The sequence below is a fragment of the Panthera leo genome, chromosome C2 (assembly GCF_018350215.1).
Source record: "Panthera leo isolate Ple1 chromosome C2, P.leo_Ple1_pat1.1, whole genome shotgun sequence".
Taxonomy (NCBI): Eukaryota; Metazoa; Chordata; class Mammalia; order Carnivora; family Felidae; genus Panthera; species Panthera leo.
Genome location: NC_056687.1, coordinates 132,484,826 through 132,512,358, shown reverse-complemented (window position 1 = coordinate 132,512,358; position 27,533 = coordinate 132,484,826). Strand labels below are relative to the sequence as shown.

At 42.1% G+C, this 27,533-nt stretch overlaps 1 protein-coding gene across 5 annotated transcripts in view; it reads left to right on the top strand.

Moving 5' to 3' along the window:
* The window catches only part of HACL1 (2-hydroxyacyl-CoA lyase 1), a 56,284-nt gene extending 29,034 nt beyond the window's left edge, over positions 1-27,250 (top strand). For 4 of the 5 annotated variants that reach the window (XR_006207110.1, XR_006207109.1, XR_006207112.1 and 1 more), the window contains 7 exons: positions 37-195; positions 1,943-2,050; positions 2,979-3,165; positions 7,137-7,206; positions 13,513-13,660; positions 26,336-26,519; positions 27,161-27,250. Coding sequence is in view for 1 of the 5 variants with exons in the window: in XM_042955113.1 (XP_042811047.1) it covers positions 37-195; positions 1,943-2,050; positions 2,979-3,165; positions 7,137-7,169 (487 nt within the window). In the remaining 4 variants the exon portion in view is untranslated. Of the gene's footprint in view, positions 1-36; positions 196-1,942; positions 2,051-2,978; positions 3,166-7,136; positions 8,129-13,512; positions 13,661-26,335; positions 26,520-27,160 lie in introns of those variants that run through there. The other variant, XM_042955113.1, reaches the window with a different exon arrangement.
* The last annotated feature ends 283 nt before the right edge of the window (positions 27,251-27,533 follow it).

The window sequence follows — 27,533 nt, the reverse complement described above, 5'->3', positions numbered from 1 at the left end:
CCCAGAGGGTTTCATTTTAGCTTTTCCCCCCAACAGGCTTGATGCTGGTACTTTTGGAACCATGGGAGTTGGTTTGGGCTTTGCCATTGCAGCCGCTCTACTGGCTAAAGCTAGAAACACAGGTCAGCGGGTCATCTGTGTGGAAGGAGACAGTGCATTTGGGTTTTCTGGCATGGAAGTGGAAACCATCTGTAGGTACGACAGCATTCATTTCTTTCTCCAAAAGATAAAGAATAAAGACTCACTTGCCTAACAGATGCTTACTCAGCGTTCACCATGTGCCAAATGCCCTGTACACACTCTGTGCTGTGTCCTGAGAATACTAGTGTAAAATAACCCCGGGGTCTTTCTCATCTAGGACAGTGTGTTCATGACCTCTTTACTACATGCCCCAAACCCGCAAAACTGTGAGGAGTGGTTTTGAGATCACTGCAAAAAGTTCTAGTCTGAGAAAAGCTTGTTTTTGGCAGGGAGACAGCAAAGCTTTGTGGGTAAGAGCACAGCCTCTGGGTCCATGGTCTGGATTTAAATACCGGTTGACCACAACAGAGCCAGGTGATGTGGGTTAAGTTACTTTACTAAGCTGCTGTCTCCTCTAAAATAGGGAGAGGAATCGTAATAGTTCCTACCTTAGAGGACGGTAGTGAGGATTAAATGAGGTAATCTAGGTAAAGCTCGAGACGATTGTTCATTGAATGTGAGCTGTTCGGATTATGTTTATAGTTGTGAGGGTTGTTTATAGGGAGAAACTCACGAGCTGTAGATCCTGCTATAGAAGGATGGGGACTTTTTTCTCCCTAATTATTTAAACTGTAGTAAAGTCCTTCTTTATTCTTAGCCAGGACTCTTATTAGACCTTTTGTAAATCATGTTTTGGGGGCTTTCAGAGCTTTGGTATACAACACTTTCAAGATCAGATGGAAAAATGTACTTATTAGAATGTCTGTATTGACAACCCTAGTGGTATACACCAAAAAGATGATTTGTGGAAAAGCCAGCCTTCTAGAGAGTCATGATTCCTGCTGAGCATGGAGCACAAGTAGTTTCCACAGTCCTATTGCATAACAGTATGCCGTGTAGTTTTGTTTTTACGCCTGGTCTCAGAAATTATGTGTGTACAAAATAAAGCCCATGTTCTTTTGTAGTCGTTAGTAAAATTTAATCATCCTTTCATCTTTACAGTACTGTTTATAGCACATTATTAAATACTCTCTTTTTCTCTATTATACAATGCTTTTATTTTTTTAATTTTTTTAATGTTTTTATTTTTGAGAGAGACAGAGAGTGGGGGAGGGGCAGAGAGAAAGGGAGACCCAGAATCTGAGGCAGGCTTCAGTCTCTGAACCGTCAGCACAGAGCCCAATGCAGGGCTCAAAGTCACGAACTGTGAGATCATGACCTGAGCCGAAGTCGGATGCTTAACCAACTGAGCCACTCAGGCATCCCCATATAATGCTTTTCTAGCTTGGAGCGAAGTGGTTTGAGAGAAGAGAATGTATGCTAGTCACTTGTATGCTTCCCACAGCATCTAGCAAATACTGCTTGTCTGTGAGGAGTTCAGGAAATAAAAAGATACTTTTCAAATAGTACTCTTAGGCACCACCAGAAGTGGTGCTTCAGAAGGTATTAAATACAGAAGGTGGAAGGTGTCCTTCTTAGCACCTGGATCTATGAAAACCAAGGTTCAGAAAAGCACAGTGAGGTCCATAGATGCATAATGCTAGCACCTGGTGTTCTTACATCCTTTCTGACTCCGTATTTCCATTAATGATTTGATGTTCCTTTTTAGGTAACAAATGTTTAAGTTTTAGTCTTACCCTAATATTACAAAAAAGGTTATTTCTAGAAAACTATCCATTTTTAAGTTAAAGTTTCAGCCTGAAGATAATAAAGTGCTTTAGAATGAAGAATGATTTCCTTTATATTTTGCTTTCAATTTTAGGTACAACTTGCCCATCATTCTTTTGGTGGTGAATAATAATGGAATTTACCAAGGTTTTGATGTGGATAGTTGGAAGGAAATGTTAAAATTTGGAGATGCTACTACAGTGTAAGTAACCCAGAACAGTATGTATTTATTTTCTCTCATCTATTTTAATGTCTCCTTACAAAGTCTGCTGTATTATAATGTGCTTCTGTGGTGTCAATATTGTTTATTTATATTTTCAGCCCCCCTAAAGGGCAGGAACCCCGTATGCATGGCCCCTCTTTGTACAACTGCCCATGATGGGGTGCTTCAATAAATAATTTATGATCAGGGAGCCACTAAAGACTCAGACAATTAAGATTGATGTGCAAGCTTTGTTAATGAAAGGGCTTGTTGCAAAATGCTTCCAGTCCTTCTGTTCCTACTACACCATGGAGGAAATGGATGTTAACACATTATTTATGATCCAGAGATCTTCCTTCTTTTTATTACTTAACTAATTCTTGATTATCTGGTGGCAGAGTCAAACTGTGACAGTATCGTAGCTAGCCGTGTGGGAGTCAGCCTAGGGGTGGAATGGGATGTGAGTATGTTTGCTTCTGCCTCACTGACTCCATTTCTCATTTTGTTGTTACTTGGTGTTTTGCAGTAACCATTCCTCTTTTCTTCTTTTTCTTTTGGATTCGTCGTAGCTGATGGTGTAGTAGCTAGTAGCTACTAGCCATGTGTGGCTATTTAAATTAAATTTAAAAATCGTTCTTATTTTAACTAGTCACGTTTCAAGTGCTCACAGCAACAGGTCGCTAGTGACTATCATATTGGATAATGTATACATAAATATATATATTTAAATGTAAATATAAAACATTTCTTTCATCACAAAAAGTCCTGTTAGACATTGCTGTATAGACAACAAAAAATATATGGAAAGTTTAGTGTACTGGCATCTTTAAGTGTTGAACATAAATTTACACCTTTCAGTTCAGCCTAAATTTTTCCACAGATTATTTCAGAGAATGACTTTTTTCTATTGACTTATGACCTTTTTTAGGGCCCCTCCCGTCTGTCTTTTGCCAAACTCCCATTACGAGCAGGTTATGACTGCGTTTGGAGGCAAAGGGTATTTCGTACAAACACCAGAAGAGCTCCAAAAATCACTGAGGGAGAGTTTGGCAGACACAACTGCACCTTCTCTTATCAATATCATGATTGAGCCACAAGCCACGCGGAAAGCCCAGGTAAATTCAGTTGCTAAGCAGAAATCAGAAATGCATCTCCCATCCTATCCCTAGAAGTATCTACCAAATAGAACACTGTTTTTTCTAAACCGTTTCTGAGTTTGGCACTTTCTTGGGTTTTTTCAATAAATATTTGTTGAGATATGTGTTAGGTATGTTGTGTTACTTGCTAAGAATAGCATGATGAGCAAACCTGGACTCGGCCTCACCTAATGGCTTACAGTCCATTAGGGGAGAGGAACAGCCTAGTCACCTCACAACTGAATGCATCACAACAGACTGAGGCAATTGCTCTGAGGGAAAGGCACCCAGTTCTGAACAAATATACTACCAAGGAATCTGATCTGTATTGGGGTCACAGGGGAAGGTTTCTCAGAGGAACTGATTGATGCTTAAGCTGAGATCCAAAAGGTAAGTAGGGACAGTCCAGCAAAGAGGCTAGGGAAGAGATGTGCAAAGGCTCTGTGGCAGCAAGGAGCATGGCAGGTCTGAGGAACTGAAAGAAGGCCGCAGTGGCTGAAAGGCAGAATGGGAGTGGGAGACAGAGTGGGAGGATGAGACCATAACAGGAAGATTTGTGCAGTTACATTCAAAATTGGTTACTTTGTCCTCCATAGCAAAACTACAGTGTAGATTACAGCTGTAAAATAAATGATAAGGTGTGTAGCATAATCCTCTCCCATCTCAGATTAAGTTGCTTTTCATACTTAATTTTGTGCTCTGATCCTGGTCCTGCCAGTTGTCCTCTCTTATATATCTATCTTCCATGCTTACACATTGTGTATCAGTCACTGTTTTCAGAGCAGATCATTTTTTCAAGAAGTTTCTGTCTTGGTTCTTTATACATATATATGCCATGAGGTCGTTTTCTTTTTTGAATAAGGTAGTAGACCAGTGGGCAAGTGGATGCCTGGACAGTCAGTGAAATGTAAATTAACTGATTTAGAAACTATAAGATACATAAAGTTCTACTGAAATTATGTTCTATAAAAACAGATATCAGAGACTTTGGTGAAAGGAACAGAACTACAAAATAGCCAGGAAACAATGAACAAAATGGCAATAAGTACATATTTATCTGTAATTACTTTAAATGTAAATGGACTAAATGCTCCAATCAGAGGAGTGGCTGAATGGATAAGAAAACAAGACCCACCTATATGCTGTCTACAGGAGACTCACCTCAGATGTAAGGACACACAGTCTGAAAGTGAAGGGATGGAAAAAGATATTCCATGCAAATGGAAACTAAAAGAAAGCTGGGATAGCTATGTTTATATCAGACACAATAGACTTTTTTTTTTTTTTTAACTTTTTTTAGGAATTGTATTTTTTTAATCTACAAATTCTTATTTTTTTTTAAATATATGAAATTTATTGTCAAATTGGTTTCCATACAACACCCAGTGCTCATCCCAAAAGATGCCCTCCTCAATACCCATCACCCACCCTCCCCTCCCTCCCACCCCCCATCAGTCCTCAGTTTGTTCTCATTTTTTAAGAGTCTCTTATGCTTTGGCTCTCTCCCACTCTAACCTTTTTTTTTTTTTCCCTTCCCCTCCCCCATGGGTTCCTGTTAAGTTTCTCAGGATCCACATAAGAGTGAAAACATATGGTATCTGTCTTTCTCTGTATGGCTTATTTCACTTAGCATCACACTCTCCAGTTCCGTCCACATTGCTACAAAGGGCCATATTTCATTCTTTCTCATTGCCACATAGTACTCCATTGAGACACAATAGACTTTATTTTTTTTATGTGATAAAGAATTTATTTTTTTTTGCACTTCATGTATTTATTTATTTATTTATTTATTTATTTATTTATTTTTCAATATATGAAATTTATTGTCAAATTGGTTTCCATACAACACCCAGTGCTCATCCCAAAAGGTGCCCTCCTCAATACCCATCACCCACCCTCCCCTCCCTCCCACCCCCCATCAGCCCTCAGTTTGTTCTCAGTTTTTAACAGTCTCTTATGCTTTGGCTCTCTCCCACTCTAACCTCTCTTTTTTTTTTTTTCCCTTCCCCTCCCCCATGGGTTCCTGTTAAGTTTCTCAGGATCCACATAAGAGTGAAAACATATGGTATCTGTCTTTCTCTGTATGGCTTATTTCACTTAGCATCACACTCTCCAGTTCCGTCCACATTGCTACAAAAGGCCATATTTCATTCTTTCTCATTACCACGTAGTATTCCATTGTGTATATAAACCACAATTTCTTTATCCATTCATCAGTTGATGGACATTTAGGCTCTTTCCATACTTTGGCTATTGTTGAGAGTGCTGCTATAAACATTGGGGTTACAAGTGCCCCTATGCATCAGTACTCCTGTATCCCTTGGGTAAATTCCTAGCGGTGCTATTGCTGGGTCATAGGGTAGGTCTATTTTTAATTTTCTGAGGAACCTCCACACTGTTTTCCAGAGTGGCTGCACCAATTTGCATTCCCACCAACAGTGCAAGAGGGTTCCCGTTTCTCCACATCCTCTCCAGCATCTATAGTCTCCTGATTTGTTCATTTTGGCCACTCTGACTGGCGTGAGGTGATACCTGAGTGTGGTTTTGATTTGTATTTCCCAAATAAGGAGCGATGTTGAGCATCTTTTCATGTGCCTGTTGGCCATCCGGATGTCTTCTTTAGAGAAGTGTCTATTCATGTTTTCTGCCCATTTCTTCACTGGGTTATTTGTTTTTCGGGTGTGGACTTTGGTGAGCTCTTTATAGATTTTGGATACTAGCCCTTTGTCCGATATGTCATTTACAAATATCTTTTCCCATTCCGTCAGTTGCCTTTTAGTTTTGTTGGTTGTTTCCTTTGCTGTGCAGAAGCTTTTTATCTTCATAAGGTCCCAGTGATTCATTTTTGCTTTTAATTCCCTTGCCTTTGGGGATGGAGACACAATAGACTTTAAAACAAGCATTTTAATAAGAGACAAAGAAGGACACTACATAGTAGTAAAGGGGTTAATCCAACAAGAGGATATGACATTTGTGAATATTTATGCACACAACGTAGGAGGACCTAAATATATAAAGCAAATATTAACAGACCTAATGGGAGAAATAGCACTGCAAAAAATAGTAGGGGACTTTAATACACCACTTACATCAATGGATAGATAGATCATCCAGACAGAAAATCAATAAGGAAACATTGGCCTTAAATGACACATTAGATTGGATGGATTTAATAGATATATTCAGAACCACACAAAATAGACATTCTTGAAACCATGCTAGTCACAGTAAAGCCCTAATGAACTGTCCCCGTCTCGCTAGTGAATTCAGGTTTCTAATGATCTCTTCTCCAAGTTCTCTATGAATTTTGGGGGATATTGCTGGAGAAATTTAGGTTCTTATCTCTTCTTCGATAACTCCATAAGGATCATCCTTATATTTCTTGAATCTATCACTTCAACATGAGTTATCCTCATTCCAGTAAATTCCACACATATATTGTTTCCAGGCTGTTCATTTTCATTGATTGTCTGTGTGTCCATCTGCCATTTGGTCATTGATTTGCGGTGTAAACTGACTGCTTCCTGCTATACTATAGAGAGGACCTAATCTCTGCAGTCACCTCTGTGCAGGCCACATGTGTGGGATAGAATGAATCCTGGGAAAGGCTTGGCTTCTGTGCACTGCTCTTCCTACCCAGCTTCTTTTCAGATTTGGATACTCCCCCTCTTCTTTCTTCTTTTGACTCGACTTCTGGTTCTTTCGGACTCTAGTTTTTTGTGACCTGATTACTTGATAATAGTTATTTTATAGGACAAGACGGCAAGATGCACTGTGAGTTTTTAGCTTCTTTTTGGGAAAAGCACAAGACCAACGACAAACTTCATTTACCGCCATTGTGGTAAATGTGGTTATAATGGGACTTTTAGATTTTAGAGCAAGCAAAGGAGGATAGTTTGAGACAATTACTTCTTTCACTGAATGTTTGTTGTCTTTTCTTTTTCTAGGATTTTCACTGGCTGACGCGCTCTAAGGTATAAAGATGTCCGGGAATTGTCGTGAGGAGTTTTCTTTCCTGTAAGATGGAATTTTATTTTCCACAGCAAAATACTAAAGTGTTAAAATTATTGTACAAAGAAAAATAAAAAACATTTCTAAATGACATCTTATAGTAAAGGAATTGACTGTGACTAAAACCAGAAAAAGTTACCAGTATTCTACCACAGAGAGAACAATTGGCAGATGAAAGAAGAAAGAGAGTTTTATTAAATAATAGCATCGTAGCTGCCTAACTGCTGAGTTACACATCAGTCTTCTTTCACATAAATCCATTCTTAAAGTCACGTGTTTTTTAAAAAACATCTTCGGAGAAAAAAATCTCCCAAGAATTTTCTAATGTAGAAGCATGTTCAGTAAGTTGGAGTATATAGGCTATTTCTACTTTGTAGTTTATCTGTTGATCACTTTGTACCTTAGCCCCCCCAGTATTTAATGGGGCTTGTTCTATGCTTTATGAATTGGTGTTTTGTTTTGTTTTGTTTTGTTTTTCTGGAGAGAACTTACTGAGCCAAAGGAGAAGTCATGCCATACCTAAACTGTTAATTTCAGGGTATGTTTAGATTAGCAACCTTAGTTTATATGTACCACATTGAGACCAGCAGAGGCAACAGTCTTTTGATATATAAAGAACTCTTACAAATAAGAAAAATATTAACACACTAGTAGAAAAATGAGCAAAGGGCATGAGTGTATAATCAATGGAAAAAATACAATAAAATGAATATGAATAAATGTGAATATATAAGTTAGACTGCAAGCCCTTATTTTTGCCTATCCACTTGGCAGAGCACTTTCAAAATTACAATTCTCAGTGAGGGTGAGGGTAAAATGAAGACGGAACTGTTGTGTTGTGGTGGAAGATGAAATTGGTACATTTTCATAAAGTAATCCTAGCAGTGCTTGTATTTGGAATCTTAAAAATGTTCATACTGAGCCTTGGGTGGCTCAGTTGATTAAGTGTCTGACTCTTGGTTTCAGCTCAGGTCATGATCTCATGGTTTCATGAGTTCGAGCCCCACATTGGGCTCTGCACTGACAGCGTGGAGCCTGCTTGGAATTCTCTCCCTCTCCCTCTTTTTGCCCCTCCCCACTTGCTCTGTCTCTCAAAATAAATAAATAAAATTTAAAAAAAATGTTCATACACTATACCTTTTGACCCAGGGAGCCCATTTAGAGAGTGTGTCCGAAAGGAATAATAAAATATTTTGTCAAATATTTATATATAGGGCCATTCAGCACAAATTAGAGACAGTGCCAGTGTTTAATAGTAAGACATTGGCTACATATGTTATGACCTATTGACTTCGTAAAATAAAAATTGTGTTAATGAGTATGTATAGGGATACCTGGGTGGCTTAGTCGGTAAGCATCTGACTTTTTATTTCGGTTCAGGTCATGATCTCATGGGCATGGGTTCGAGTCCCGTGTTACCCAGTGTGGAGCCTGCTTAAGATTCTTTCTCCTTCTCCCTCGGCCCCTGCCATGCTTGCTCTTTCTCTAAAAAAAGAGTATATATAACTGGATGAATAATCACAATATAATACTAGTGAAAAGACAAGCTACAAAATGGATGGATCCAGGTCAGGGTATACACCTATACTCGCACAGTCATACATACACAGAAGGAAAAAGATGGGCACAAAATAAACCAAAATTTTAATGTAACGTGTTGATGGAGTTATAAGCAATTTTTATTTTCTTTAATTTTTCCTTCTTTTACGAAATTTTAAAATAAAAATAATTATTTAATTTTTATTATCAGAAACAGACATTATTTTAAAAGGATATTAGAAATTGAAAAGTATCATTTATGATCTGGAATTTTATATGAATTGGAGCATATGACTCTATCTCAAAGTTCAGCTGGTTTGCAATATACACATAAGACTTGTCTCCATTGGCTATTTAGGGGCATAAGTGACTTCTACAGAGTGGAGTCCAGCTTTGAGATGTCAAGACACTTGCGGGGAGCTGTGGTTTTACCCAGTGAGCCCCTGAAATTGGGCCTACATGGCAAACACACTTACATACTTCTGAGGTACACACTAGAGGGCCTGGGCTGCATAAAAGCATAGAGAATATCAAAAAGAGTGTTGAGAGTGGGTAGCTCGTGTAACCTTGTCAGTGTCCTACTCTACCCATGGATGGTTGCCTCTGGCAGCCAAGTGCAATGCAAGATTTTGCTGTAAAGTAGTGTGGAAGCTTTGATGAATATTTGTGAACTGAACTATGTAAATCTAAATACTAGATATAATTTGGGGAAAATGCTTGTTCCCTAGCCACATTTAGCTCAAGAGGAAAAAAAACAAACAAACATGTTAACACATTAGTAGACTATCCAGCAGAGGTCAGTCTGAGCATATGAAGACCTGATTAGTCTAGGAGCACTTTGATGACGCTGTCCATTGACTACCTATTTTGTAACAGTAATCTTGAAATTGGTTTCCTTCTAAGAATCTTCCCTTAGAAGGATAAGATATTGAAGAAGCCCCTCTAAGATAAATCTACTGGTTGATAGTCAAATTTACCATGATACAACATTTTGCACCTCCTAGTTGATTTAATGAACACTCTTATGTGATCCTGGTATGTTGAATACTCAAGTGTCTCATAAAAACTGAACTTTGAAAGATTTGGGTTGCTTTCTTGATTTAGGAAAACTAAATCTGGGGTGGGAAACGACTTCTTGGGTTAGTTCCTCTACTCATATTCTTTCTAAAAGCTTTCCTACATCATGAGATTGTTTGGGAATTCAGAATGCTACCCTGAAACTCCAAGCCCAATGCCTGGCCTATAGAAGGCATGCTGATGTGACTGTGTTTTAGGAATATATGACTTTAGGGGAGACACTGGCTGAATTACATCCTGCCTTGAGCAGTGTGGCTTCATGTTTTAAATAAATGGGTCTTACTTCCCCAAATAGATAAGTCATTTCCTGGAAAACAGGGGTTGTGTGTTTTTACTTACCTTTTTTTAAAAGTTATTTTATTTATTTTTCTAAGTAATCTTTACACCCAGCATGAGGCTCGAACTCATGACTCTGAGATCAAGAGTCACATGCTCTTCTGGCTGAGCCAGCCAGGCGCCACTGTTTTCCTTCTTTATACAGCCACCTGCTCTGCAGGGGTTCACTAAGTAATCGTTGAATGAGAATTCATGATGGTTGGAAATAGCTCAGTGGATACCTTCTATGGTTTTTTAACACATGCACCTTTGAAGTAGCTCCGTTTATCATGTGAAGTGAGTATATTTTCCTTAGGAAAAAAGGTCTCAACTCTGTTACAAAGAAGTAGTAGGACTTTTGAACCCCAAAGGAAAATGAAAATACGGATTCCAAAAATGTTTTTGTTCCTTTACTATTTGCAAGACTCTTCACTAGGCAGCAGGGAGCAGTGCATTCCCGTGTGGAAGTGCCAGGTGACTGAAACAAATGGAAATTCAGAATGACTAGGGTAGGTAGCATTTCATTTGAACGCATTAAAGAAAGTTGGAAACCAGTTAAATTCTAGATGGGAATTATGACTGAGAAACTCTGCTACCTGCGTTGGAAAGTGAAATGTATACAGAAAGAAGTCTGAAGCATCTGGTGTTTCCTGGTTGCATTTGCTGCTGCTAATGTGAATAATGGAGTAATGAGGATAAAGGAAATTGAAGATCCTATGAATTCTCCCCATTGATGAGGTGCAAACAAAAGTATACCTTGCTTAGATTCAGATCTGACAAGCAGCGCTGTCTACACCTCTGGCTTCCACTGGATTATCGTAGGATCTTCTGTCCCTTCTAAGGCCTTTTCCAGGAGAGGGGCTAGCCAGTCAGTGAACCCATGGTAAATCCAGGTTGTAAATTTACTCCAATTAGGGAGCAGAAAAAAGGCACACCCAGAAACCCCTGAATCTTCAGTTTCGAAGTTTGAAGGAAACATTCTAAATTTTGACTCAGGCCTGGAAATATCCACAGAGATGGCATCATCCACAATTTTGTACTTTGTATCCAGCAGTCACTAAGATGACCTGTGGTCTATGGAATGGTTAATCAACAGCCATATGGCTCATGCCCTGGTCCCAGCAGTTTCCTGGGAATTGCCTCCCTCCCTCCACTGATGAAGGTGGACCCAGGAAATCAGATCTGATTTCACCTTAGCCTGAATTTTGCTCATGCTGTTTCTACTGCAGTGCCCTGTGCACACCTACCAATTTTTGCCATGTGAAATCAGCTATATCCTTCAAGATCTAGCTCAAAAGACCCCTCTTTCTGTGAAACTGCTCTCCCTCCCAGCACTCCTACAACACCCTGTATGGGCATCTGTCACTATTCTGAATGTTCGCAGTTAATTCCCATTGCCCTCCCCCACTCAACTGAGTGTCTGTGTACCCAGATGTCACCCACCCCTCATCTTCCAGGGCCTGTGTCCTTGTGCTCCTGTTTGGCATGCTTCTCTGAGTTCACCCCTGAAGAGTCTACTTCCACATGGCATATAGCAATCTAAACGTCACAGACATTTTCTTGCCTGGGAGGTGACCCAGGAGGGGGTTATGTCCCAAAAGCTGCATCAGCCTCAACCAAGGGTGCAGGGTGGATAGATGAGCCACCAAGAATCAGAAGCCCACCCTTACGCCTGGGTATTAGATGAGCCCCACGTTTCTTAGAGCAGGGTCGGGGAGGATGGCTGTGGGCCCTGAGGCCCTGACATGACTGAAGTCGAATTACTAAAAATAAATACTTCTTTCACACTTGAGTGCTTTGGACTGAAATTTACACCCATAAACCATTTCATAACTCACTGCCATCTCTGCCTCCCCACCTTCCACCAGCCACTCTATCTTCCTCCCCACTACCCTACCTACATTTTCATTTGCCAGAATTTTCATGGTTCTCTTCATAATAACCACTTGATTATTTTTGTATATTCAGTAGCACACAAAAAAAAAAACCCTGGTATTTTCCTTGGATTGTGCTTTAAAATACAGTAATAATAGAAAAACTCGAGATTCAATAAGGCCAACAGATCAGGAGACCATTTTCTTGAAAAGAGAAGTTTCTTACAATTCCTAAGAGGAGTGTGCCGCACCACTCAGGCCACAGAAGACACAGAGGTCGATCTCAGGCATAGAGAGAAAGGGAACTAGTGGGCTGAAGTCTCTACCGTGATCTTGGGAAGAAAAAGGTGAGGCACAGTAAACAGGTTTAGGATTGGCCAGTTTGAATAATTTCCCAGGGCTCTGGAGTGTAGGGGCAGCCCCTGGTGACCTGGTGCTATGACCCTGGGGTGGTTAGGATAGGAGGATGGTGGGGAGGGAGAAGAAGAGGAGTAAGGACTGTGATAAAGAGGGTGGTTGGGATTGTGGATTCTGGATCATTTGGTTTTATTTACTCTCTCTAGGAATTAACTAACCTGGGAGGGGCAGTCCCTCCAGGGTAAGCTAGCCCGGTGTCAAAGAATCAGAATTACAGAAAACAAAAAGACAGGGTTAATACAGAACGGCATTAAATGCATATTTCTCAAATATCAGTTCTTATGATATTTGGAGAATTGAATCTTAAAGTATTGTTTCTACTAATGCTAAGGTATCTTTGATTTTTTGAAAGTGGGTTTTCTTTGTCCCTCAGTGGAGTTTTAAAGTTTTCATAGTAGCCTTGCCCCATTTTTATTAAATTTGTTCCTGGACATTAACGTGTTTTGTGCTAGTGTAAATAAATTCTTCTACATTTATAGTTAGCTATTATTTACATATTTTGTGTATTAATTTCATACTTAATGGGTTCTCTTAAACCTCTTCCTTTCCTAGAGAAGGAACCGAGGGGAGACGGGGAGGGATGCATGAAATAGGCAATGGGGATTAAGGACTGACTTGTGATGAGCACCAGGTGATGTTTGGGCATGTTGAATCACTGTATTGTACACCTGAAACTAATATTACACTTTATGTTCACTAACTGGAATTAAAATACAAACTTAAAAAATAAATAATTTTCAAAACACCTCTTCTTCCTTTCTTTTATCTGGTGGCATTGGTCAGTACTTCCAGAACAACACTGACTGATACTGGTGACTGTGGCACGCACCACTTTCCTTCTGGGTGTTTTAAAATTTTTTTCATGTTTATTGGAGAGAGAGTGGGGGAGGGGCAGAGAAAGCGGTAGACAGAATCCGGAGCAGGCTCCAGGCTCTGAGCTGTCAGCACAGAGCCCAACACAGGGCTCGAACCCACGAACCATGAGATCATGGCCTGAGCCGAAGTCTGATGCTTAACTGACAGCCACCCAGGCGCCCCCCTTCTAGGTGTTTTAGAATCGGCATATCATTTATCTGCTTCCTTCTTTCAGGAGCAGCAAAAGATGACAAGAGAATCTCCCTACAAGGAGTCACTGAGGCTGCAGGGTTTGAATGTCTTCCCCAAAGGATGTGAAGTCAGAAAAGAATCCCTACCCTTTTTAAGTTGGCACTGGTGTTCCTGGACGCCTGCAGTAAAAGGTAACTCTTGGCAAATGAATTAGGGCTAGTTGGTGTGCTAGTGAACCATTTGTTGCCTAGGCTCTCTTCCTTCATGGCACTAAGACCGATGACAAGGGCAAACACTGAGAAACTTGTTCCTCTGTAGACTTCACCTTCAAAATCTCGGACCATGTTCTTCTAGAAGAGTCAGCAGAGGATGACCTCCTTTCCCCCCACACTGATGCATATATGGTTGGGGGCGCCAGTGGGGGAGGGGCATTGCATGGGATTGAACACTCCGAGGGTTTTATTCAGGGAACCACCTGTGTGAGAGAAAACAGAAGGAGCAGGAAAAGGCTGAGAGAGCCATCAGACTGCCATGCAAACCTCACCCTGGGAAAGGAGGGAGGGAGAGAAGATTGGGCCCAAGCATTCCCGTTGCCTGCCGTCTGAGGAAGATTTGGCAAAGCTTCTGTCACAGTCCCATGTCTCCCAGGAACGGGCCCCCTTCATATCCTACTGGACGCAGACATCGGAGGGGAGCCGCACAATGCCTGGGAGGTGTGAGCTTGGCACACATCAGGCGATGGATTTTGGAGAAGCAGCAGCTGGGGATCTTGGTAGTTGGCTCCTCGTGGCTGCCACAGGCACTTCTGGAGGCCTCTGCTGCTGCCTTTAGACTGTTAGGGCTGAGAAGTAGGGAGGCAGGGCCTGTTCAGGGCTTAAAATCCAAGGATCCACCTGCAGCTTGTTTTTCAGTTTCGGGCCTCGACTGTCCCTCTCAGACAGAGTAAAGTAAGCCCGAGTTTCCATCTTGGCTCTGCTTTGGTGCTTCTACAACCTAAGTCTTAGTTTCCTCATCTCTGTAACGAGGATAATAGAATGCCTAACTCATAAAGTGGTCTGGAGCACATGCTGTTTATAGGAATGGGTAGCATGAAACCTGGCACAAAAATGCCCCTTGATAACCGTTAGCCCCTCCGCCTCACTCCCTCTTCATGCCTCAGGCACCCACCGCTCACAGAACAAAGGGTCAGGAAAAAGCTAGTTTTGTCCCTCTGTGGAGTCTTCTGGTAAGAAAGAGAAGTCCGCACGTCTGTATAGTTATTGTGTGCTTTGGACAGCTGGGGAACTGACCATGGTCAATATTTAGTTTGGCCGCCTTCCTTCCACACCTCAGCACAGGCCTGGGCTGTCAGTGTAAACTCAGGAAAAGGCACATTCATTTGAGCCAAACTGAATTAGCAGACCAGTCAGTGGCCGGGAAGTCACGTGCTGCTTTCCCAAACCAAATAGAAATTATTTTTAGATTATTCACTGTTTGGTATTATCCATGCCACAGCTCCCTCCTATTAAGGCACATCAGAGAAAATTGGCTTTGGCCAATTAATGGATACTTTGCAAGCCATTTGTCAGTACTGGGCCTCTTCTCATTTGTGAAGAGTGGTTGAAATTGACCAGTGGTTCTCAATCCTGGCAGCACACGGAAACCACCTGGGGATCTTAAAAATCTTGAATCCCAGGCTGCACCGTAACCCAATTACATCAGAATCTCTAGGGGCACAGGCATCAGTATTTTTAAAGCTCCCCAGGTGATTCCGGTGTGCAGCCCAGTTTGAGAACTAGTGAAAGAGGGTTTCAAAGCTTCCTTCCATCTCTAATTCCAGGGACATGACCTTGAAGAGGTAAAGTCTATTTCTAATTTCATTCATAAAATAGGAATTCTGAGTGAATATTCCAGCAATTTTGTAATTTTATACCCTTCTTAAGTTCTCTGCTCACAATCATGTTCCTCCTTAAATTCATAATTTGTACTTTTTCTCCTACATAAATATTTGTTTCCTTCATGTGTCTGTCGTAATCTCTTATTTTCACTTATATAGTATGTTTGTGGCAGGTATATAGTTCACAAAATTGGTTGACTTTTCTTTATTCCTCTGTAATAGAAATCAGCTCCTGAGCTCCATTTCTACTTATCTTACGCGTACGGCTTGATGAATTCTTAAGTAGGTATGCCTCCGGGTAACCATTCCCAGATCGAGACACATAGCATGTCCAGCAATGCAGAGGGCTCCCTCATGCTCTTTCCAGTCAAACCTCCATCCCCCAGGGGTAGCCGCTTTCTGACTTCTATCACCAGAGGGTAACACTCAGTCTCTTCTAAGTGCTTCATCTACTTTCGATTCACTCCTCTCCCCTGTTTCCTTCTTACCTGAGGATGATCTCATTTTGGGGGATCTTCCCTGCCATCAGGGGAGAGGTTTGCTTCAAGCCTGGCTGATTCCATAATCTATGGGTAACAAACCGTTCCCAAACTTAGCAGCTAAATGCAAGACATTATTCTCTCTCCCAGCTTTGCAGGTTGGTGGGACTCAGCTGATTCTCCTAACCTCGCTTGGGGCCTCTGTCACAGCGGCCATCAGATGGCAGCTGGAACTGGGCCCGCTGGAGGCTCCATTGGCCTGGAAGTCCTGAGTTGCCTTCTTTACTCTGAGAAAGTAAAAATCAGCTCAGACCATGAATGTAAACATCTGCCTAGCCATTCATCAGGCTGGAATCAGAGACATGGATAATGTCAGATGCACAGTTAACAGAAGGAGATATTTTAGCCAAGGACACACTGCAGCTGGAAGTGCCCTAACATCCATCTTTCTTGTTCATGAGAAACTTTGCTTTCTAAAATCATAGATTATCAGGAATTTTTATCAGTAAGCGTGCCATGCCCAAACAGCCTTGATTTGCGATGCACATGCAGAGTTTCTGGACACAGATTTCTCCATCTGTTATAACTTCATAGCATTCCGGGAAACAGGACCTCGGGGTCCGCTTCACAGTCCAGATCTGACATGGAATCCTTTACACGGAGCCTGCTTTGCTTTGAGCCAATTGAACCTTTGATTCAATACTGAAATCATTTATTTGTGTATTCTTAAATGGTGAATTTCATGGTATGTGAATTTTTGATCTATGAAAGACGGCATCCCGATTTTTTTAAATGATAGCCATCGAAAGAATTAGAATGTTATGTGTGGCTTTGAATCCATTGGCACTTCCTAGGCCAGCCAGGATTATTGTCATAATCCCATTGCCCGGCTCCTAGCAGACCTCCATTGTTCCAATTTGTAACTGGGTGGGAATACTGAAACTCTCTCATGCACCCCCATCTTTTGTCCTCCGTCTGCACCCCACTCATCCTCCTTGAGCCCTCTCATCCCTCCTCATATAATGCATACGTATTCTGCAAATGCTTTGCATGAAAATTGTTGGCTTTTAATGTCACCTTACACTGAGTTTCCTCAATGACCTCAATTTATTTTTATTTTATTTTTTTTTTTTTAATGTTTATTTATTTTTGAGACAGAGAGAGAGCATGAACAGGGGAGGGGCAGAGAGAGAGGGAGACACAGAACCTGAAACGGGCTCCAGGCTCTGAGCTGTCAGCACAGAGCCCGACGCGGGGCTCGAACTCATGGACCGTGAGATTATGACCTGAGCCGAAGTCGGCCGCTTAACCGACTGAGCCACCCAGGTGCCCCAATGACCTCAATTTAATAAAATGATTTCTTCAATTCAGAAACAAAGCACTCAGCTTCATTTATATTCCACCTAAACTCAATCCCTCCCTCCAATCCTATGCTAACTCTACCTTTGGTGAGTCGTCCCATGGTTCCTCTGGATGTGGTCTGTTTCATTGCAGTGGGCTAATAAACCTGACTTTGTGAGACTACAGATTTGTTCCTGACAGCCATGAGCTGGTTGGTCTGGGACAGGCCTAGGCCCTTGGCACTCCTTCGCGTGGTCTGTCTGCACAAGCAGAAAGACCTGGGCTTTTCACAAAGCAGCTGACTTCCACCAGGGCACAAGCAAAAGCTACAAGGCTTTCTTAAGACTTTGGCCTGGAACTGTGTTACTTGTGCCATTATTCTCTTGGTTAAAGTGAGTGCCAGGGCCAACCCAAATTCAGTGTGAGAGAGGACTGTGCAGGTCCATGACTGTCAGGAGGCGTGGTTTCATTGAGGGCCGTCTTTGGAGGTCAGCTTCCACAGCTGTCCTTTTTCCTCATGGCAGTTCCCATCTCGAAGCTTCATCTGCCTCAGACCCTGCTATTCTGCTGATCGCATCCACTTTTTGCAAACTGTCAGGGCCCTTTTGCCATCTTCTCAGTCCTTTCCACATCCCTCTGTGGCCCTCAGAAGTTTCTGGCTGCATTCTCCACACTGTCCTGGCATGTCCAGGGCTTCACAGGCCCCTCTGCCTGGACTTCTCCCTCAGACATTGTAGTGCTACCACCAGATGCCGTGTTGGATATGGCTTCTCCTCTAGGTCTACGCTATGGGGAGCCAGCCCCCCCACCTTCTGCCACGGGATTCCCAAAACCAGGCTGACCTACCCACCTACCTCCTGAGGAAGTGAATGCCACTGATTCAAGGAATGAAGGGCTGTGGGAAAACAAGAAAAAAATACGGAAGAGAAAATGGCTAAACTCTAAATAGAGTAGTATAACCTTTTAAAGAAAGCTCCATCAGTGAGGCTGTTCTGTTTTAGGTAGCTATTAATGTTGAATATCAGTATTGCTGTGATCTGAGTTTAAGGTAATGATAATGATAAGGTTTGGCTAGCCCTTAAGAGCTTTCACACACATAATTTTATTTCATCTTTACAGCAACCTTTGAAAGGAGTGATTATTGTTATTCCTATGATAAGGAAACAGGCTTAGGGAAATCAAGTGACTTCCAAAATCACATATTGTGTGGTTTTATCTTGAAGGGACAATTTTATTTTATTTTTTAATTTAATCTTTTACTTTACTTTTTTATGTTTATTTTTGAGAGAGAGAGTACCGAAGCAGGCTCTGAGGTGTCAGCAGAGAGCCCGATGTGGGGCTCGAACTCACAAACCGTGAGACCATGACCTGAACCAAACTCGGATGCTTCACCAACTGAGCCACTGAGGCGCCCCATTGAAGGGACAATTTTCAAAGAGAAAAGACTTGAAAGAGAACAAATGGAACTGTGATTTTGACATGAGGATTTCTGGAATTTTCCATTTTGATGATCTCACAAAATGCTTGGCTTAAGATTTAGAGAAAAAAATCAGTGTTACCTAAAGAACAGTGACAGAGTATGAGGAACAGCAGTGATGAAGTGATAAAGAAATAGATCGTAAAGCTTCTATTTAATTCGACATCCATTGAATCCCTACCACGTGCCATTCATTTTCCCCACCCTGTATGTGGCAAGATAGGAGCTTCTAGGTTGCTTATCTGAGAAGTCATGAGATGAAACTTCTACCCTGGAACACCTACTGGGGTCTCCACACCAACTTTGGGCTGAGATTTGACTCAATGAGATGGATAATAAAGAGGATGCAGGTGAGATGGTGTTTTTCAAGTTGCAAGAGAGTATGAGGGGAGGCTGTTTTAGGCACAGAGGAAGAATCCGGGCTCTGAGGGACAGCCACGGAAGGGGTAAATCTAGCTCCTCAGCAATGATAACACGTGGCAGCATGCTTGGCCATGTGCAATTGAGGCTGCTCCTCAAATTTCTGACAATATGGAACTAAACGGAACAGGAGATTGCTCTCATAAGAGCCAGCAGACATGGGAGAAAAAGGGCTCACCAGAGACTTTGTCTTTGGGGTCTTTGAAAATTGCTTCCCACTGGCTCTTTTAATACATCTTGATCCTTCCTGTAAACCAGGGCATAGTGAACACTTTATATTCATTATTTTTAAAAAGCCAATTATACTCATAAAACAATAAATAAAGACAGACTCCATTTTATTTTTATTTTTTAAATGTTTATGTACTTTTGAAGGAGAGAGAGGGCATGAGTGGGTGAGGGGCAGGGAGAGAGGGGGGACACAGAGTCCAAAGCAGGCTCCAGGCTCTGAGCTGTCAGACCAAGGTGGGGCTCAAACTCACAAGCCTTGAGGTCATGATCTGAGCTGAAGTCAGACACTTAACTGACTGAGTCACCCAGGTGCCCCAAGCCATACTCCATTTTAAATACAAATAGACCACTATGGCTGGAGAGAGGTCACCAACAAAAACAATGGTGGTATATATGGCCGATGTCAGATGTCAGAGAAATGACTGCCTGTGTTCTCTTCTGGAATTTTTATGGTTTCAGGTCTCATGTTTAGGTCTTTAATCCATTTGAGTTCATTTTTGTGTATGGTGTTAGAAGGCAGTTCAGCTTCATTCTTTTGCATGTAACTGTCCAGTTTTCCCAGAACCGTTTGTTGACGAGACTGTTTTTCCCCCAATGTGTATTCTTGTCTCCTTTGTCATGGACTTATTGACCATATAATTGTGGATTATATGTTCCTGTTCCATTGATCTGTGTGTCTGTTTTTGTGCCAGTACCATACAGTTTTGATTACTACAGCTTTGTAGTACATCTTGAAATCTGGAATTGTGATACCTCCAGTTTTGTTCTTTCTCAAGATTGCTTTGGTTATTCAGGGTCTTTGGTGGTACCATACAAATTTTAGTATTGTTTGTTATAGTTTTGTGAAAAAATGCTGTTGGTATTTTGAGAGGGATTGCATTGAATCTGTAGATTGCCCTGGGGATAGTGTGGCCATTTAAAAAATATTAATTCTTCCAGTCTATAAGCATGGAGTATCTTTCCATTTGTGTCATCTCCAATTTCTTTCATCAGTGTTGTATAGTCTTCAGAGTACACGTTTTTCACCTTTTTGGTTAAGTTTATTCCCAGGTATTTTATTCTTTTTGGTGCAATTGGAAATGGAGTGGTGGGGAGCCTGGGTGTCTCAGTCGGTTAAGCATCGACTCTTGATTTAGGCTCAAGTCATGATCTCCCAGTTCATGAGATTGAGCCCCATGTTGGGCTATGTGCTGACAGTGCAAAGCCTACTTGGGATTCTCTCTCTCTCTCTCTCTCTCTCTCTCTGTCTCTCAAAAAAAAAAAAAAATTAAAAAATAAAATGATTTAAAAAAGTAAATGGAGGATTCTTAACTTCTCTTTCTGCTATTTCATTATTACTGTATAGAAACGCTACTGATTTCTGGGAATATATTGTAGTTTTCTTTTTCTTTTCTCTCTAAATGTGTTTATGGTTGTATACCGGGACTAGCAAGTTTGATCTATTTGAATATAAACCATGTCAGCTTTCTTTGACAGTGTGACTCAGCTTGGGCTAATAGGTTTGAGGATGATCCAGAGAAAAGTAGAACAAATTGGCTATTTATGGAGCCAACTACTAATATAAATGGAAATGCGTTTAGCACATGTTCTTTCCAAGAATCTCCCAGACTGACTGAAATAGGGCAGGAATAAAAATGGAAAATTACTTTAGAAGGTCATTTGCATATTGGATGCTACCGCTTACCAGTTGCCTTGGGTTTGTGGAGTTCCTAATTCAAGAACCATTCAGTTTTAAAAATGCAATTCAAACTGATACATAAAGGGGGAATTGTAGAAGAAATTTGGAGTCTATATGAAAGACAAAAAAAAGTAATGAGCTATATATTTAAATTGGCTTCAATTCAAAGTATGTCTTTGAATTTGCAAACCACAGGCCTCTTCCAGAGAATTCCTTCACCAATAAAGTGAAATATAGTTACAACTGTAATCTGGAAATAAGGTTATACACGCTTTTAGGGTGAATACAATGGTAAAGGGAGGGGAGGAACATAGAAGATGAGACCAGAAGAACACTGCTACAAAGTAGAATTCTCTAGGGCAGTTATAAATTTGTCCAGAATTCCCCATGGAAACAAATGGTCATCTGGATAATTATGCCCCAATAATTCAATCACTGTGGATACACTCCTTTTGCTAACTGAACCCTTGGACTAGTGGTTCTTAAAGTAGACCAGCAGCAACAGCACCTTGAAATCTAAGAAATGTAAACCCCCACCCAGCTTCGAAGACATTCTGAGTCAGAAACAGAAATCTGTGTTTTGACGAACCCTCTGGGTGATCTGGAGCATGCTAAGTCTGGTGCATGCCAAATCTGCTTACTCCACATTCATAGGTTTTTAGTTTTAGGCATCTAAGAGAGAAAACTTGGCCCATTTTTTTTTTTTTTCCTGTCCAGATCTGTGAGATTTTCTAGCCTCCAGATCTGTGAGAAAACACATTTGTTTGCTGAAGCTACCCAATCTGTGGTGTTATGTTAGGGCAGCCCTAGCGAACAAATACACTGGGTTCATGCATTTTTCAGGCAGTGTGTGGAGAATCCCAGACTGTAGTTGATGGTATGTCAGCATCTTCCTCTCTGAAGTCTATTTTTTAGGGGTTGATGACATTTATTTCCTGAAGCTAGAGCTGGGCTGAGCTGGTTCTTTTGTCGCGGGCCAGGTGGTATCACTGACATGGGAAGAGTCTGGCACATCATAGAGCCTGGGGGAGGCAGGTGGGAGCCAAGGCCCTCACAAAGGCACCAATTCAGAGAGGGACCTCTGGAACCTCACATTTAAAGACCAGCCTAGGGGCACCTGGGTGGCTCAGTCGGTTAAGTGTCCCGACTTCAGCTCAGGTCACGATCTCACGGTCCATGAGTTCGAGCCCCGCGTCGGGGTCTGTGCTAACAGCTCAGAGCCTGGAGCCTGCTTCCGATTCTATGTCTCCCTCTCTCTCTGACCCACCCCCGTTCATGCTCTGTCTCTCTCTGTTTCAAAAATAAATAAACTTGGGGCGCCTGGGTGGCGCAGTCGGTTAAGCGTCTGACTTCAGCTCAGGTCACGATCTCGCGGTCTGTGAGTTCGAGCCCCGCGTCAGGCTCTGGGCTGATGGCTCGGAGCCTGGAGCCTGTTTCCGATTCTGTGTCTCCCTCTCTCTCTGCCCCTCCCCCGTTCATGCTCTGTCTCTCTCTGTCCCAAAAATAAATTAAAAACGTTGAAAAAAAAAAAAATTAAAAAAAAAAAAATAAATAAACTTAAAAAAAAAAAAATTAAAGACCAGCCTATGCGCAAGTTGCCTTACATGTGTCATTTCACTTAAAGCTGACTCCTCTGCAGCTGCAAACTCATGATTCCCTTGGCAATAGAAAAGTCTGTTCTGAAACATCACAACGGAATTCTTGATCCAGTATGAATCACTCTTTTTTTTTTTAAATGTTTTTTAATTTATGTTTTTTGAGAGAGAGAGAAAGAGAGCACAAGCAGGGAGAGGCAAAAGGAGGGGGACAGAGGATCCAACGTGGGCTCTGTGCTAACAGCAGCTGGATGTGGGGCTCGAACTCATGAACCATGAGATCATGACCTGAGCCAAAGTAGGATGCTCAACATAGGTGCCCCGGTGTGAATTACTCTTAAGGTTTTGGATATACTGCAGTGTAGTTTATCTGTCTTGTGTATACCATCCAAACCATTTCATTAACCAATTTGACACTTGGAAGGCCTGCTGTGTATCTGAGTTGACACTTAGGGGAATAAAGGGATCAAGCAGTCATGAGCCTTGTGCTCAAGTGATTAACAACTTACTCAGAAATAAAATACAGCTAAGTCGCATATTATAAGGTTGAACACACAGACTAGATCTATACTCGTATTTGCATATATACATACCCACATAAGTATTCTTATTTCTGAGTAGTTTAGACTGCTCCTATTATGTGGCAGCATTGTGTAAGGCAGTTTAGAAGGCTATATCAAATCCATACTGTTAAAGAGGAGACCTCTCTCCCCATACTTCCACTCTGGGCCATCCCCTTCTAAATTTATGTCTCCATGTTTTTTAGAAGGAAAGGAGTTATTGGTCTGGTTGGTCAGAACCCAGGACATGGATTGGGCCATTTTGCCCATGGGCAGCGTCACTCCACCTTAAAGATCAGCTTTGTGGGAGAGCCACCTGTCCTTCTGTACATGGGGTCAGGAGGCTTCCTAGGGGCTGCTCACCCAGGTGTGTGGCCTCTGTTGCATCTTCTTCATTCTTGTTCCTGTGGCGGCGGCAGGGCGGGGGGGGGGGGGGGGGGGGGGGTTGGTGGCGGGTGGAGGAGGGAAAGCAGAAGCTCAAAGAAGGGCTGGCCATCACAATTCTTTGGGGGAGGAAGCAGGCCATCCTCTGTGGCTTGCAGGCCTAGCCAACACCTTCCAACTCAGCCTTTGCCAGACTCTGTCTGGGTTGTTATGACAAGTGATAAAGTGTTCCCATTTGGCTGCTGTAAGGCTTGCGTGGAGGCCCCTCCTCAGGAGTCCTGAAGGGAAAAAGCGGAATCCTGAGACGTGGGTATTTCTAGCCCAAGGAAACTCTAGGTTAATCACTTCTACTTCATAGAGATAACATCAAGGAATATTATCTTTATTGAATTCCTGAAGAGTTTCCCCACAGTGAGTGGCAGAGTCAGGATTTGAACTGGCTAATGGCTTCAAAGCCATGCTTAAACTGTGGCTGTTGACCCCACGCACACTGCCTTCAAGTGCCAAGAATGAAGATCCAAGATTGTGCTAGGGAAGTTCCTGGGGGCTGGGGGGTAGAACACATTCCTCCTGGCAAACTCTTTGTGGAGAGGAAACATTTGAACTTGAGAAAACTGGGAGCATTTGGACATGAAGGGGTGGGAGTATAGAAGAACAGGTATTCTGGAATTGACTGTCAGGCCAGGGAGAACACAAGGCAAACTGTCCCTGCTAGCAATTCCCAGCCTGAGTGGGAGCTGGAATGCACTGAGCACATATAAAATATCCCCCATCCAGTCATTGTAGAGTCATTCCCATTTGGAAGTGACCTTCTGCTATTCCAGGCTGTCAGAATCTGCCAGCATCTGTCACCTAGGCTCAGCCCATTCTGTTTCCCTCTGAGGACTCTGGACAAGAGGCCCTGTTGGTGGCCCCTGGAAAGGCCATGTTCATGCCCACTCTAAGCCCTGGGCCAGAGTAGTTTCCCTCACCCACCTGCCCTCTCCCTGTGGTGTCTGGGCCCGGGGCTGAATAGTACAGTGTAAAGAATCCACGCTTTGGGGCATGCAGCCAGCTTTGTGTTCTAGCTCTGCGGCCTTGGGCAGATTACCTCAATTGCCTTTATCAGCCCTGGTTTCTTCATGTGTCACATGGAGATAGTAACACCTACCTCATGGAGTTGCTGTGAGGCTTTCAAAAAATGTACAAGTACATATGTACAAGTGCAATAGATGTTTAGTGAACAGTGGCTGATGTTGGTATTTCCATCCCGTAAGGTCAGAATTGCCTCAGACTCTTTCATGAACCCCCCCCTTGAGGACTAAAGGCAAACTTTTCTCTTACCTTCCTAATTTCTTACCTTTTACTTCCCTTCATGAGGCTCTCTTGATTAATTATATCTCTCCGTTATTCTTGATTACGATGAATAATATAATAACATGGACCTTTTATTATACATGCTTCTTGTCTGTCTTGAGACTCCCACTAGAAGTTAAGTCCCTGGGGGCTAGAAATTTCTTACATTTGATTCACACTGAATCCCCAACTGCTAGATCTTTGCCTGGAGCACAGTAGGAACTGGGTAAATATTTGTTGAATGAATGAATGAGTCCTCTGACCTCTCTCTTACCTTCCCGATTCATTCTTTCTCTGTTTCCATCTTCTCCAGTTTAGCCTTTTGCCTCCACTTCCTGGGGACATGCATGTGTTTGTGAAACATCACAGTTATATTGGGTAACTCTGTATATAAGGAAACAGGTAATCACATAATCCATGATAACTCGATGGAAAATTTTTTCTCTCTAGTGCTTAAAAAAAAAAGTCACCTGTTCTTATCCAAGATTGTATAGCTATATATTTGGCCTTGCAGGCCACCCTTTCTCTGTGGGCTGAGTATTTTTAAAGCACTTTAAGACTAAGGAGTGGAGTAATATGGAACGCTGTGGCTCCCAGTTTATGCAGTTTGTTCCATGATAGCCTACAGGACGGAGAACCTCCTGGTTACAGGAATTACACGGACCCCAAAGCAGCATGGACTGCAGTCCCCGTGTATGTCCTTTGTGTCATAGCGTATTGTTTCCTAGAAGTCTGTAATTCTAAAAGGCTCCTCAGCGGCTTCCGATTATTGTTTATCTTGGCCAATATCTCCCTTCCCACGATGCCATGGGAGGATGCATCATTATATGTGACACAGGCAGTGCCCTTTCCCACCCTTTACCTCAGAGCCTTGGTCAGCATCTGCCTATCGATGTGTTAGGAATGGTCCTGTTCTAGGGCCTTGCCAAACAACACAGCCACATGCCATAGAAAGGTATGATTGCTACCTCCAGCTGGACAGAGACTAGATCATTTGAAAATGATGCTTTGTCTTTACCTTTAACCAAATCAAATTGTGAGGGCAGCCCTTCCTCTGTACTCCATCTAATCTCCTAGAAGATAAGAAGAACCACTGTCTCTAAGTGGGGCTGTGCTGGATGTGATGTGATGAGGCAGTGGGGTTTAGGTAAGGGGGAGGCAGGGGAACTGGGGTGGTAATGTTCTTCCAATAAATATGTAAAAATAAAATTTTGCAATGAACACATGGTAAGTTCAAACAGTGGTTAACTAGAAACATGCATTTGGACTGGCTAGAAGAGAATGAAGTGAATTCAACTAAGTTTTCTGGGGTTCACCCTAGGGGAAATCTGGGGTAAACTCACCGCCTGACCTTCAAAAGTGGGGCTAAGATCTGTTATGTTCTTTGGTGGCTTTATTCTTTTGAGTTCATACCTTTCTGTCGTCCTTGAAATAAGTAACACCAGGAAACTGGCTTTGCTTGGGAATCAGGATGTTTTCCCTCCTTACAGGTTTCAGTTCAAGAACCATCACTCCTCGGTTGTCATAAACCATTGGGAGATCTCCTCTGAAGTCTCCAGCCCTCCCTAACTTCCTACCATAAAAGATTTCCTGTCCTCCCTACCAAGAGTGTGCTTTCGCATCTTCAGAGCTGAACGATTCTTGGACTCACAGCATTTCTAGGTCCAGTTCCAGGTAAAGATGAAGTTGATTGATGTTCCCTTGGAGAACAAGTCCAGGCCTGGGAGCGCTGATGACCTCTGGCTCAGTGTACCAGCACGAGGGTTCAGGTCCAGTCTTGCTGGTAATCACTCCACCTGCCAGTGACCCGATGTCTGCTGCTGTCACCAGAGCCTCCCATAAGCCTTAGTTTTCTTCTCTGTAAAATAGGAATTACAAGTCTTATCTCATTGTTGTTCACTGCATGAACAACAAATGGGGGAAAATGATAAAAAAAAGATTTTATAAAAAAATAAAGCCCTACATTGTAATTATTTATCTAGCACATCAGTAATGTATTTATTGTATAGAACCTAGATAAGAAGAAAAGGGGGAATCAAATAAGAATTAAATAAAAATGGGTTTGAGAGTCAAATACTTTGAGAGGTAAGAGCAAGTAAAATGGTTTCTTTACTACAGGACACACCAGTGGCTTTAGTATACTTATATATATTGTAAATTTCCAAGAGGAGCATAAAGTAGACAGTGTTTCTCAATTTATGGGAACTCCTCTACCTTGTAAAAATGGAATATCTCTTACAGTGGGAGCACCTCTAGCACAGTTTGAGAAACACTGAATTGGGTAAGATTATTGTTGTTATTGTGATTGCATCCAGGTAGTTCGAGGCCAACTCAGTGCAAATCTCTTCCCTGAAAGTGAGGACAGCAAGCTCCCTGCCCTGGGATTAGAACTGCAGATTCAAGGCCTTGGTGAGTCTAATTCGTCTAATTAGACTTACTCGTTCTTCTGGTTCTCTGCTGGGTCTTTCTGTTGCATCTCGAGGCTCCATGGGTTCTGGCTCTGATTTCAGCTTGAGTTGTCAGAGGACAGGGAGCTGTGAGGAGGGACTTTCCCTGGGCCTCTCAGTTGCCCTGTCTTATCTCTCTCCTGCTGGTGCAGCTGCCAGCAGGAGGTGGCCAGGGCCTTAGCATAACTGAATCATCGTTAATTCCAGGCCAGAACATGCTCAGAGATCTGTTCTCTGGCAG